This window comes from Phanerochaete carnosa (assembly GCF_000300595.1).
Source record: "Phanerochaete carnosa HHB-10118-sp unplaced genomic scaffold PHACAscaffold_4, whole genome shotgun sequence".
Classification (NCBI taxonomy): domain Eukaryota; kingdom Fungi; phylum Basidiomycota; class Agaricomycetes; order Polyporales; family Phanerochaetaceae; genus Phanerochaete; species Phanerochaete carnosa.
The window spans coordinates 1,465,708-1,477,319 of NW_006767631.1; the positions used below are offsets into that span (position 1 = coordinate 1,465,708).

General features: G+C 54.2%; 5 protein-coding genes across 5 annotated transcripts; 2 read left to right on the forward strand and 3 right to left on the reverse strand.

The window, feature by feature from the left end:
- Nucleotides 1-1,836: 1,836 nt before the first annotated feature.
- On the reverse strand, nucleotides 1,837-4,517 carry PHACADRAFT_118503 (uncharacterized protein). The gene is made up of 10 exons (XM_007394431.1): nucleotides 4,358-4,517; nucleotides 4,205-4,296; nucleotides 4,006-4,152; nucleotides 3,634-3,941; nucleotides 3,479-3,582; nucleotides 3,016-3,423; nucleotides 2,852-2,960; nucleotides 2,637-2,786; nucleotides 2,494-2,579; nucleotides 1,837-2,433 (listed from the first exon to the last, which is right to left on the reverse strand). Exons 1-6 carry the CDS (start codon nucleotides 4,503-4,505, stop codon nucleotides 3,326-3,328), a joined length of 897 nt encoding a protein of 298 aa, XP_007394493.1. The 5' UTR covers nucleotides 4,506-4,517; the 3' UTR covers nucleotides 1,837-2,433; nucleotides 2,494-2,579; nucleotides 2,637-2,786; nucleotides 2,852-2,960; nucleotides 3,016-3,325.
- Nucleotides 4,518-4,744: 227 nt separating this feature from the next.
- On the reverse strand, nucleotides 4,745-5,813 carry PHACADRAFT_253897 (uncharacterized protein). Its single transcript, XM_007394432.1, has 5 exons — nucleotides 5,788-5,813; nucleotides 5,704-5,736; nucleotides 5,319-5,481; nucleotides 5,158-5,261; nucleotides 4,745-5,100 (listed from the first exon to the last, which is right to left on the reverse strand). The coding sequence occupies exons 3-5, from the start codon at nucleotides 5,475-5,477 to the stop codon at nucleotides 5,016-5,018; spliced, it is 348 nt and encodes a 115-aa protein (XP_007394494.1). The 5' UTR covers nucleotides 5,478-5,481; nucleotides 5,704-5,736; nucleotides 5,788-5,813; the 3' UTR covers nucleotides 4,745-5,015.
- Nucleotides 5,814-6,761: 948 nt separating this feature from the next.
- Nucleotides 6,762-8,846, forward strand: PHACADRAFT_253899 (uncharacterized protein). Its single transcript, XM_007394433.1, has 10 exons — nucleotides 6,762-7,184; nucleotides 7,309-7,377; nucleotides 7,433-7,461; nucleotides 7,577-7,613; nucleotides 7,666-7,763; nucleotides 7,815-7,919; nucleotides 7,970-8,023; nucleotides 8,073-8,133; nucleotides 8,185-8,247; nucleotides 8,302-8,846. The coding sequence occupies exons 2-10, from the start codon at nucleotides 7,329-7,331 to the stop codon at nucleotides 8,658-8,660; spliced, it is 855 nt and encodes a 284-aa protein (XP_007394495.1). The 5' UTR covers nucleotides 6,762-7,184; nucleotides 7,309-7,328; the 3' UTR covers nucleotides 8,661-8,846.
- Nucleotides 8,847-9,027: 181 nt separating this feature from the next.
- On the reverse strand, nucleotides 9,028-10,115 carry PHACADRAFT_253903 (uncharacterized protein). The gene is made up of 4 exons (XM_007394434.1): nucleotides 9,946-10,115; nucleotides 9,702-9,883; nucleotides 9,510-9,646; nucleotides 9,028-9,456 (listed from the first exon to the last, which is right to left on the reverse strand). Exons 1-4 carry the CDS (start codon nucleotides 10,028-10,030, stop codon nucleotides 9,366-9,368), a joined length of 495 nt encoding a protein of 164 aa, XP_007394496.1. The 5' UTR covers nucleotides 10,031-10,115; the 3' UTR covers nucleotides 9,028-9,365.
- A 707-nt stretch (nucleotides 10,116-10,822) lies between these two features.
- PHACADRAFT_253904 (uncharacterized protein) lies at nucleotides 10,823-11,585 on the forward strand (the record flags this gene model as incomplete). Its single annotated transcript, XM_007394435.1, has 4 exons — nucleotides 10,823-10,846; nucleotides 10,961-11,201; nucleotides 11,261-11,337; nucleotides 11,387-11,585. Coding segments are annotated over 4 exons (378 nt in total), but the record flags the coding sequence as incomplete, so codon positions are not given.
- Between the last annotated feature and the right edge of the window lie 27 nt (nucleotides 11,586-11,612).

Below are 11,612 nucleotides of genomic sequence, written 5' to 3' on the forward strand. Positions count from 1 at the left end.
GGTGGCTACACGGTTTCTGCTGCGAGCAACTGCGAGACAAAGACGACATGCGCGGACCTGCGGTATTGTGCGATGAGCGTATCATTCTCCGTGCGATATCGGCGGAAATGTTTCTGACAGATCTGTTACAAGAGATTCTGGGAATTGCCTGCAGGCATCGAGTGCGTCGTCCTTGGAGGCCTCGGGATCGATACTCAGAACTAATCAGTACCACACGCAACCAAAACGCCTTAGAGATAGAACCACAGGGTAGCGTTCCAGAAGAGATGCAGAAAAAAACCACGAGAAGCGACGTGCGATGCTCCGTGGGCTACGAGGTGCTTCGACGCTTGCGCACTGCAGACATGTTAGGCTGATGGTAAACCTAGAGTGAAACTCTGGGTTACGAGCTGAAATACCAGCTGAACATGGTCATGATAGTGCTGCGGAAGTTCCTAGAGACGTATCCAAAGTGGGGACGTAACTGCCTCAGGCTCTACAGCGCACAGCGTGACCAAGCGTCAGCAAGAACGTCTGGTGAACGCAGGCACACTGTTGCCCGGGTGGTCTATCATCAATGCCCGAGTAAACACCCCTGGAGCTAGAAGCATGTCCATTTCAACAGGCTGTTGCAGCGGCGGAAAATGCGACGGCCGTCAAGGCACGAGACCACCTTGCGGCGAAGCGGCCGCAGAAACGACCGCAACTCAAGAGGAGACAAATCTCGTGACTCGTGAGCGCAACAAGGAGCGTACTGGAGCGTGGGTGGATGAACAACCCTCGGACCAAAGGGAGTCAAGTGGCAGCAACGTTGGAGTCTAGAAGAGAACGGAACAAGACTGTCACGCACGAAGCCGAAGGAGCACAGGGATCTCCGAGGCGGAGACCACTTGCGCTCGAACGTACCAGTCAACGAACAGTAGACATGTTCGCTGACTACCGGAAAGCTGTCTAAATAGCCTGTTTTGACTGCTATCCGTTGGAGCCTACGTGCGGTTACCCATCGTGTGAATCGCGGCTAAGTACAGGAAACATACCGAATATTTCTCCAGTGCCTTTGAAGTGTTCAATATCAGATATTTCATTATGCGGTCACAACAAAGGCCTCCCACTGAGTGGCGCGCCGCTGTAGGCAAGAACATCGATGCCGGTGCGTTCTACCGATCATGGAGGCCTGGGAAAGTGTCTGCAGGGCTGCGGACAAGCGTTTCGCCAGCGCACTAACGCTTGAGAGTAGCGCGGTCACTTTGGCTTGCCAGGGAAAGCATCAACCAGGGCAATGGGCAGCTAGGACAATGCACCGCGGCTTTGTCCGACAGGTGTAAGGTAAGTCCCACTAGTCCCATGCTGTCCTACGGTGGAACCGAGTTATGCTTGCGCGTTATGCGAGGTGCGTGTTTTCTGCTCTAATTCATTTCTTCGTCTTCGCTCCACGTGCCATGTGTCCGCGTAAACTGGGGAGGCCAGTTGCCGAGTAGCATGAGTCTGGGATCGACCACGGAAGTGAGATGTGGGGCTCACCTTGAGCGACAAGACTGCTCTGCGAGCCCATGTACCCGTCTGTTACCGCAAGAGAGAGCCCAATTCCGTATGGATATGCACCCGTGAAGGGGTCTCCAGATCACATCAAGAGTCAGACGTGCTATATGCGTATGTCAGATTTTCCACGGTTAAAAATGCCCCAAAGCCTGCACAAGGTTACATCAGTATCAGAATGTAGCAGCAACAGAGTTTCATGGCCAGTGGGAGTTCCAAAGGGTCGCTAGAGAGATTGAACGTTGAGGTTGCAACATGCGACGGGCCCGTGTTCACCAAGCGTTTGAGCGCCCAAGCCCACAAACGCCCACAGTTCCGCTGATTGACGCCTGAGGATGACGCAGGAAATGCGAGCCCAAGCTCGCCCGAGCTGGCTTACTCTGCTCCCGATCTCGCCTCCTGCGCGCGCGAGGCACACAGCCAGTAATCTTGAGCTGAGCGACGCAGAAGATGGCTATTCAGAAAGCCAGAGATGCAAAGGGAAAGATGAAGGCATCCCCCGACCCAACCTCGACACAGCGGCCTCAAAGCGATGCTTCTGCACCCGTCCCAACCTCGTTTTTCCCCTACGCGCGGTACACCTCCGTTGTCGGCGTGCACATGAGTCTCCTCGCGTTTACCGCACTGATCCTGCCGCGCAGCGCGTTCGCAGACCTCTCCTCCCCCTCGGCGGCGCGCCTCAAACCGCGGAAAGACGCGACGGCCATGCTTACGGAGAATCCGGCGCGCACGCTGGCCTGGATGTGTTTTGGCTGCTTTGTATTGCAGCTCTGGTGGGCAGGCTGGGTGCGCGAGTGGAGGTTTGGGGCTACACTTCCGCCGATACCGAAGACTGAGGACGGGAAGCTGCTCGAGACCGAAGCTCAGAAGGCCGAGCGAGAATTGAAGCAGAAAGAGTGGGACAGCCAGAAGGCGAACGTGAGCACCTGCCGAAAACGTGCATCCTTGCCTTATTGTTTGAACTCTTCTGTCCCTTAGGCAAGTGGATATGCCATCCTCGCAACGCTAGCTGTTTCCGTCGCATACCATGTCGTTCTGGTCTTATTCGGTGCGTACTCTACGAGGTAAGCCTATACCATTCCTCGGCGGCGGGGATAACTGAAGACCCGTCACCCGCCAAGCTTTATGTTGCAGACTTATCTTTTGTCGCTCATGCTGGCGCTCTTAACTATCTATACTCCCGTGTATGCCCTCGGAGCTCCCTCGTTCAAAGGAGATACTGAGTCGCTGGTCCGACGACTGGCCTGGGTGCGGCTGTTCGCAGAATTGATGTGAGTTGTGTCGACCCATTCTTGCGGTATGCATCATCCGAATGAACTCTTTCGCGTCTCCACAGGCCGCGGACACCGGTGGAACGCGCGCTCGTATACCCCGCCGTCGGCACCTTTCTGGGGTGCTGGACTGGCGTCATACCCATTGGGCTTGATTGGGATCGTCCATGGCAGGTGTGTCCAACCTCATCAAGCGGCTTTCACCATCAGAATCCTCATCGCCCGATAGGCATGGCCGCTAACACCGGCCTGGGGTGCAATTGGGGGCTACATCCTTGGGTCGCTTTGGGCCCTGACAGTAAGTAGCGTGAAAGAGCTTGTCGACCTTGGTATCACCGCTCGGAGGGACGACGAGAAGCCCTCGAAGAAGAGTAAGAAGAAAAACCAATAGACTGGGCGTCACGCGCACGACTCTCTACACCGCCAAACTCTAGCGTAAATACTTTCTCCACAGCTAAGGTATCTAATAAGTGTCTACAGCTACGTGGATATCTCCGTTTTCCGCTTAGGTATTGTCGTTCAACCTGTCCATTCAGCCCTCATATCAATGCACGAAGGTCTCCAATTGACTGGGTCACAAAGTCTGGCACCGTCGACGATGGCTTCGGACCAAACACTTCTTGCTCCTTGGTGATTCCTACAATGGCACATCAGACTCCGGTGGCCGCAGCAACATCATCACATGCACCCACCCGTGAGGACCAGCAAAGTTGACAGACCGCCATTCTTCCCAAACTCAATGTCCGTGTTCAATCGGTCTCCCACCATAATCGTCCGCTTGGGATCGAAGTTGTGTCTAGCAACCTTCGTCAGAGAGCCGGAGAATGCAGGGGAACTTCTAGCTTACTTCGCTTTGATACACTCGAGCATCGTCCCCGCGGGCTTCCCGATGCTCAGCGGCTCGCGCCCGAGTGCGGTGCTGATCGGCGCAGCACACGCGCCCGCGCCAGGGAGCAAACCGTGCGCGGTGGGGTATGTGCTATCCCCGTTCGTTGCGAGGAAGTTGCATTCAGGGTTGCTGAGGAGGTACTGGAAGGCTTTGGACATCTTGGTGTAGTTCACAGAAGTGTCCAAGCCGCACAGGACGGCTCCCACAGAGGGGTCCGGCGTCCAGTGCTCGAGGCTGAAGGGAGCAAGCGTGTTGTCTTCGGGTGCCTGAGGATGTGCGCGCGTAGCCCGTGGTCAGCGGACCCGCTGCCTGGTGGAAGAACGTGCATACCGTGCCGCCGAGGAAGGAGATGCCTTCTTCGCGCAGTTCCTCCTCGATGCCCGACATGCCCACGACGTACACCTTCTTGTCCTTCGGAAAGCTCAGCACCGTGGAAAGGTAGACAGCGGCCGCGTATGCCGAGCCGAAAATCTCGTCCTGCCCGTGTCTGCATGAGTTATGACACATATGCAATACAGAGTCTACGTACGACATGTGCCTCGACGCCAAGCTTGTCAAACTTGGCCTTGTAGCTCTTGCGGGACTGGGTCGCATTGTTCGTGACAAACAGCACGGACTTTCCTTGTCAGATCTGGGTGATCAGGGGGCTCGCAAGGTGTTGTGTACGGTGTGAGACACATACCGATCTTCCTCAGGTACGCGAGCACCTCGGTCGCACCTGAAATCAGGCGATTGCCTTCCCAGAGCACACCGTCGCAGTCGAACAACCAGGTGTCGTATTGGTCGACGAGAGACTTGTAGTGGGCCTCCGTCGAGAGCTTCTGTGCCATGATCGATTTCTAGATCGCAGCTCACGCTAGCTGGTGGCTCTTATACGCCAGATGAGGGAGAGAGATGAAAGCCTTCGTGGGCCCGAGTCAGCAAAGTCCGCGCGGAACGACCTTCCGAAGTCCGAACGCCATTGGACGGCGGTGAGTCGGTCTACAGCTGCTTGCATAGTCGGGCGACGATTTATAATGAGACGGTTGTACTTGCAGTGCACGCAGCCAACAATAGCAAACGAGAAGAGCCGGGACAACGTAATTGATGCATGTGGCGACTAGCACCCTGATGTCACACCTTTAAGAATTCCGTACTGACCTGGTCAGTCAATGTTTGTCGTCCTGGAAAAGAGCAGGAAGTGGAATACAGATGTGCACGCGATTGCAACATAGAAAGCATGGAGGGAAGCATGTCGTTGCTGTAGTATATAATGGTCGAGGTATAGCAGGACAGCCATCCGTTGCCCCGCGTCGTACAGAACCATACAGCAGCAGAGAAATCAAAGCTCAAGCAGCAGTTTACTTGCGGCCAGCGGGCTTCTGTTGCGATTTAATGACCTTCTTTACAATCTTGGCCTCCTCAACCAAGAAAGCGCGGAGGATTCTATACAGAACGAAACTTTCAGTTTGTGGAGCCTCATGTGGCTAATCCTATGCGTACCTCTGTTTAACGCAGTCACCACACCGCGAGCCACCGTACGCCCGACGAACGGTCTTCTTGGTCTTGGAAATGGTCGCGTACTGGCGGGGGCGAAGAGCGGGAACCTTCATTTTTAATCCGCATTAGAGAGTATTAGAGATCCACCGTGTCACAGTGCTTACACCGGACAGCTTGATGCCGCAGTCACCGCACTTTGGTGCAGAGGGCAGCTTCTTGAGGTGCTGGTAGACGAGTTTGCCACCAGGAGTCTTCACAACCCGTCGACGGGCGGAAGTGGTATTGTACGGTGTGCGCTTGCGAAGGGTGACGCGTTGAGCCATTTTACTAGAAGCCAGTATTCAGCATTGTGTTCTAACGAAGGGAACTGACTGTGCCGTGTCCGGGTGACTTCATTAGGATCTCTTCTTCCAAAGTCCACAGAACCGTCATTATCAGCTTCGAAGTCATCTCCTATCACGCCACCTCCCTCTGGCCGCCTTGCCACTCCTGCACAACTTCATCCACATTCATGAAGCCACCCGGACTTGTAGCGCGAAATATACCCACGTTGAGTGACAGGAAAAGGACGTCTATCTGCAACTGGTGGTAGGTGTCAGCGCGATAAAACATACGAACATAGTCTCGCCTTACCTTGTCTTGAGGATCCTGCTGCCGACACCGACGATGTTGTTGAACAGCACTAAGCGCCAGTCGGTGGTGGCTTGATGGTACTGCCAAGTTATCGGCATCAACCGATGAGGCGCACGGGGCGTGGGAACAGAGTGTCCAAACGCAGGTTCCCTTCTGTTTCTCTTTCGCTCCTATTGGTACCCCCGTGCCCGCTCCGACGCCTTCCAAATGCCCCCAGATGAACGTCCAAGGTGCAGAAAAAGGAGTTAAAACATACAGCCCAGTGAACAGATCTGCTCTACCCTAACCCAATAGTTCCTCGAATGCTGTCCCATGCGGTTATACTGGTACTCGGACTACGCTTGACTGCTAGGGTTCACTGGGTCGCCTAAACCTATACAATACCAACCGAATTATGCAATCACTCCGACAGCAATCACCCTTATCACTTCTGTAGCACTCAGTTCCTTATCACAGTCGGGACCTTACATCGCTTCAAGGTGAAATATGCATAGTTACTAATAAGAAGGCTCATCCACTTGTCAAGTTTGTCCATCGCCTTCGGAAAAGTTGACTGTGCATCAAGGTATTTTTCACTACTGCCGCCAAAGGAGACAATGTACAAAGCCCGCATCCAGTCCGGGGCGGGGCGCGACTGGGCACCATCGATGCATCATCTCCAGTCACGCATCCAGTGGTGCGTCCGGCTGCTTATCTAGTCATGGGAACTTCTGCTTGAGCCCCTCCATAAAGGCAGTGTTGAGTAGCAGAAAGAGAAATGACGTGCCGCCCCAGTGTCCGATGCTGCCCACCCTTGTGCCAGTTAAAATGAATGCTGCGGTACTCAGATATTGATTTGTGAACAGTGTGCATGCGTCTTCAGGCCCTGTGAAACTTGTGTCAAGCCACACAGGTAGTGATACTTTAGGACTACCGGCTTGACACTCCGGCTTGACACAAGTTTCACAGGGTCTGAAGGAAGTGGTCTTGGATGGTTGAAATTGAACTGATGTGTTATTTGCAGATAGCTGGGCATTATTGATTATACTGACACAATGGCGCACTAGAGCTTAGGCGCGCATTACATTTACTTCTTGACCCGGAGGGGCCACTGGATGCATGACTGGTGATGATGTCCAGTCCCGCCCCGCCCTGAACCGAGTGCGGGTTCCGCCCGTTGTGAGAGCGAGAGCGGGCTGCGCAAGGCTATGCGGCGCGAACGACAGAGCTTTCCAATTTTGTCACAGCCACCGGCAAACTCCGGTCCCAGTGAGGTCAGTGCTGTCCGCCTCACGCCGCGCTTTTATAGCACAGACCACGCCTCTTGTTCACGTTCACGACTGACAACGATCCCTGACGACTCTCGATTGTGCGAAGCTACAAAGTATACGTTATGAATTATCGCGCGCCACCCCCGAGTGCGTACACTGGTTGTCATAGCTTCGTGCTTACCGTGATTAACAAAGCATTTGTTGTCCTCGCAACTGTTCGCCGCCCGTGATCACAAATATTGACATATAACGCTCGTTGGCCGCAACACAGGTTCTCGCCCACCCAGGACCATGGTCTCGCGGATGTACAAGTCGAACCTCCGGCCTGTTGTGGTAGTCAGTGAGTCGTGTGCGCCTTGCGCCGCAATCTCGAGCCTCACGCACGCACTCTGCAGCTGGTTTGATATCCGCAGGCTGGACCTTGGTATGGTGAGTCGCCTTACATGCATATTCTTGAGACCTCTGCTGACTGTGGATCAGGGCGGTACGTATGCTGCGATTTGCGCGATAAGCCGAGTAATGACGGCGATGCCTTACAGGTTGGTGCGTTCCAGGATATCAATGTCGATGAAAATCGTACGTCCACCTTGCGTAGGCTCAGAATGCGAAGTGACCTTTGTCGTGTTAGATGCCACACCAAAGTTTGCAACTTTGGATATAGTGCTGGGTTCACTATACATGACGGCATGCGTCATTGAGCTGTTTGGTGTAGTTGCGGCCGTGATGGTGCGTTCCCCATTTAATAATACTCTGGTCGAGGACTAATTTAAAGCACAGCAAACACTCCTTCTCGTCCGACTGTACACTTTCGCGTCTATCGTGAGCGGGCTCGTGGTGGTCGCAGCAGGTTTCGCGAGGACTATCACACACTTCACCTACAAGGTGCGTCAACAGAGTATATTCACTGCCGGCATATACTGATCTTCGCCCAGAATGACCTCATTAGTGAGTGTACGCAGATCGCCCAGGGCGAGGATGTTACCTTCGTACGTGTCGAGGATGTCGAACTTGGGAAAATGGCTCATTGTCGCGCAGAGGTTTGGGATCTGGGGACCTTCAGTACAAGATCAACTCTCTCCCATTGAGGCGGCTGACTGTAAGTTGGTCCAACGACTTCTGTATATCCCGGTTCTGATTCCATGAGCAGTCTGCAAAGATGCCTGGAGTCACGACTCCTTCGGCGAGATTATCTCCTTGCTCATCACGATTGGTGTGTCCTGTTCTCCCTGTCATGCATGCACGTCTCGCTCATAGTGGCATCCAGTGGTCTCGGGCATCTTCATCGCCATTGCCTTCGCTTACTATCGTCAGTGCCTCGACCCCACGTCACCCGCCAACGCTGCCCGTACACCTGCTTCCCAAAACCGTGTACAGGAACCTCAGTTCCCAGACCACTACAACCCGCCGTACATGGCCTACGATGCACCTCAGCAGACATACGCTCCGCCTCCAGGCCCGCCGCCCCAGTTCGGCAAGACGGACATGTACGAGGGCGGTGCTGCTGGCTTCGACCGTCAGCGCGATGCTGACGAAGACACCCTCAAGGGCGATGATCCGTTCGCTGACTTTGATGGACCCGGGCATGGCAAGCTGGGTGGTGAGAGCAAGGATGCGCTGGTTTAAAGGGGCTTTGAGAGAGGCATCAGAAGCATCGCTGCTATGGACTATTGATGGACTGTTCTCCGAGTTATCTTGCGCTTATCGTGGTCGAGCTTTGCATATGCTGCTCTCGCTGCCTTGTAGATTAGCGTCTCTGTATGTAGCGTGTGCTGTAGTCGTGCAGTATTATCCATCTCTATTGACGTTCACCGAACATGTGTACGCAGTGGTTCTCGAAAGATATAGGCTGACGAGATAACAGTTTGGCTGCCACCAATAAGGCCGTCAACATCTCCCGTCGGGCCTCATCGCAAAATGTTGTTCGGTGAACAGTGGACAGCCTGACCACACAGATTGGAACGGGGGGGGCCTCACGTAAGTACCTCTGAGAGCAATTGTTGAGGCCCCATACACATGACACAGCGCCAGGGGCCCTCCCAATCCAAAATATCGGACATACGAAAGCTGAACGTCCAACCTTGAAGTCTAAAAGTAAGAGCCGGATGCGCAGTATGACACCGTTTGAGCGTAAAAAAGAATCTAGGCTACATTGCGGGGTGACAATTATCGACAGTGACAGGTCCAAAATCCGTAGTATCAAGAACTATATACAATATGAATAAAGAATATGCCAAGCTCGTACCCTGTTCGAAGGTGCAGCCCTGCTGTCATGCTACAAGCAAACAGGCTGGACTGTCTAAAGACCGCGGGTCCGCTGTGCAAAACGCCTCAGAGGGTGAAGGCAACCGCCATAGCCGCAGCGGCAGCACCGACAAGAACGTTGATGCCGTTGGACATAGCACCACCAGTGGACTGAGTACTGGAGGAGATGTTTGTCAGGCGAAAATCGAAACTGCTGAGAAGTTTACATACGGAGCAGGCGCAGAGCCAGAGCTGCCTGAGGAGCTGGGAGCAGAGGTCGAAGAGCCAGAGGACCCAGTCGGGGTAGATGAGGCACCGGAAGCGGAGCCAAAAGGCGAAGGCGTCGGCGTGGAGGTCAGCGTGACACCCTGCCCAAAAATAATGAGTCCTCAACGTGCGTCCAAAGCCTACTATAAGACCTACAACAGCAGCACAGAGCTGGCGAGAGAGTGCTTCCGCGCTGGCAGCATCGGCAGCATCGCAGGCATTAACAATGCATTGAGTAGTTTCTGCGACGTATTGCTGGCTGTTGCATAGGCACGTGTCGTCGGTCGCGGTGCAACCGAAGAGGTTAGAAGGGTTGGCGACACAGCTTTCAGAGCAAGCTACACCACAAAGGGATGATCAGCCATCGATGTTGACAGACTGACATCACAGAGAGACGCACTGGGAAAGTTCTGCCTGGCTCGGAGTGAAACGGCGCTGACGGAGAGGGCACCAGCGAAGAGAACGGTGGGGAGAGTGAAGCGCATGTTGGAAACGAGTGTAAAGACAGAAAGGCACGAAGGTTGCGAGGAAAGTCGAATGGTTTGCAACGGGCGTGCAAGGAGGTAACTCGGGGGGAGTCGCTGCGTTCTCTCTAGCTAGCGAGCCTGTCATTTATATGCCGTTCATGTCAAGCGAGATGAATAGAAATGTGCCGTGTGCCTTTTACCAGCCCGCTTCGGGAAAAAGATTCGAAGGGTCGACTATAGACAAACTAGCTGACCAAATTATGAACAAGGGTTTCACGTTCGCTGGGCGAGGGGAGTCTGGAATATCGTCAGCCGCGCGGTGTAACGCACTCGGTGATTTCTGATAGCTACGACGGCATACAGTGCGCTGAGAGACGACTAATAAAGTGGCACTCCGTCTGAGGATAAGGACGACAAGCACAAAGGGAGGACCGAAAGCAGACGTCTTCACATGGGAGTGAGTGCAGAGAAGCCACGTCGTTTGATAGGACGCGGTAGACGCTCAACGCGGAAACAAATGTCTTAAGCGCCAGTAACCAGGCACGCTACCGAATAAGATATTGTTCCCACACTTTGCGCCGAGCACCCGCCGAGGTCAGGCACGTGCTCATATGCTATACAGTACATTCTCACGCTTTGCAGCCACACGCCACCGTCCGAACCTTATTCTGTAACTAGGCGCCCGCTCAGATAGGAAAGCGGAAGGTGTGACCTCGCTCATCGACTCCGATATCCTCAAGACATGGTGCGTCGTCGTGCTGCTCGAGAGCACATACATAATTGCTGAAAGGACATCTGGCGCTACGATAGGCCCCAAAAACTGGCACCAAAAAGGTGTGTTGAACTGCGATAGGATCCGGGACTTGAGCTTACCAGGCCTTCCGCTCGCTGCCGCCTCCGTCTGACCAAATCCTTGCGCTGCTACCTTGCTTGTGCCTGTTAAACTAGACTGGCAAGACGCGCTCCGCCCTCCAGGACGTCGTCACCCGTGAATATACCATTCACCTACACAAACGCGTGCACGGCCGCTCCTTCAAGAAGCGTGCTCCTCATGCCGTCAAGTCGGTAATCGAATTCGCCCAGAAGGCCATGGGCACCCAGGACATCCGCCTCGACCCCAAGCTCAACCAGGCGATTTGGGCCCAGGGTATCAAGAGCGTACCCCACAGGATACGGGTCAAGCTTGAGCGTGAGTGGTGGTTTGCTGGAGGGGCTCAGGGATGCCGGGGCTGACTCGTACGTCCGCAGGGAAACGTAATGACGAGGAGGGTGCCAAGGAAAAGCTTTACACCTACGCTTCTCACGTCATCGTCGAGACCTTCAAGGTGCGTCTCCCTTAGCTTACTCCCTTACAGCGCTGACTAGTTTGAACAGGGTCTCGAGACGACAGTCGTTGAAGCTGACGAGTAAACGTCTCGCATTTCTTTATCGTTTATGAACGAGGAGGAGTCGAAACGCCGGCCATTCCGTCGTGTACACGTGCCGCCATGCTGTTATCCACACGTCCGCTTTGTTATGCATTTCTCGTGTGTTCAGTGTCACTTCGGAATCAAGTCGGCGTGCTTGTGCCGCATATCTCAGTCCGCTCACAGCTGTCTCA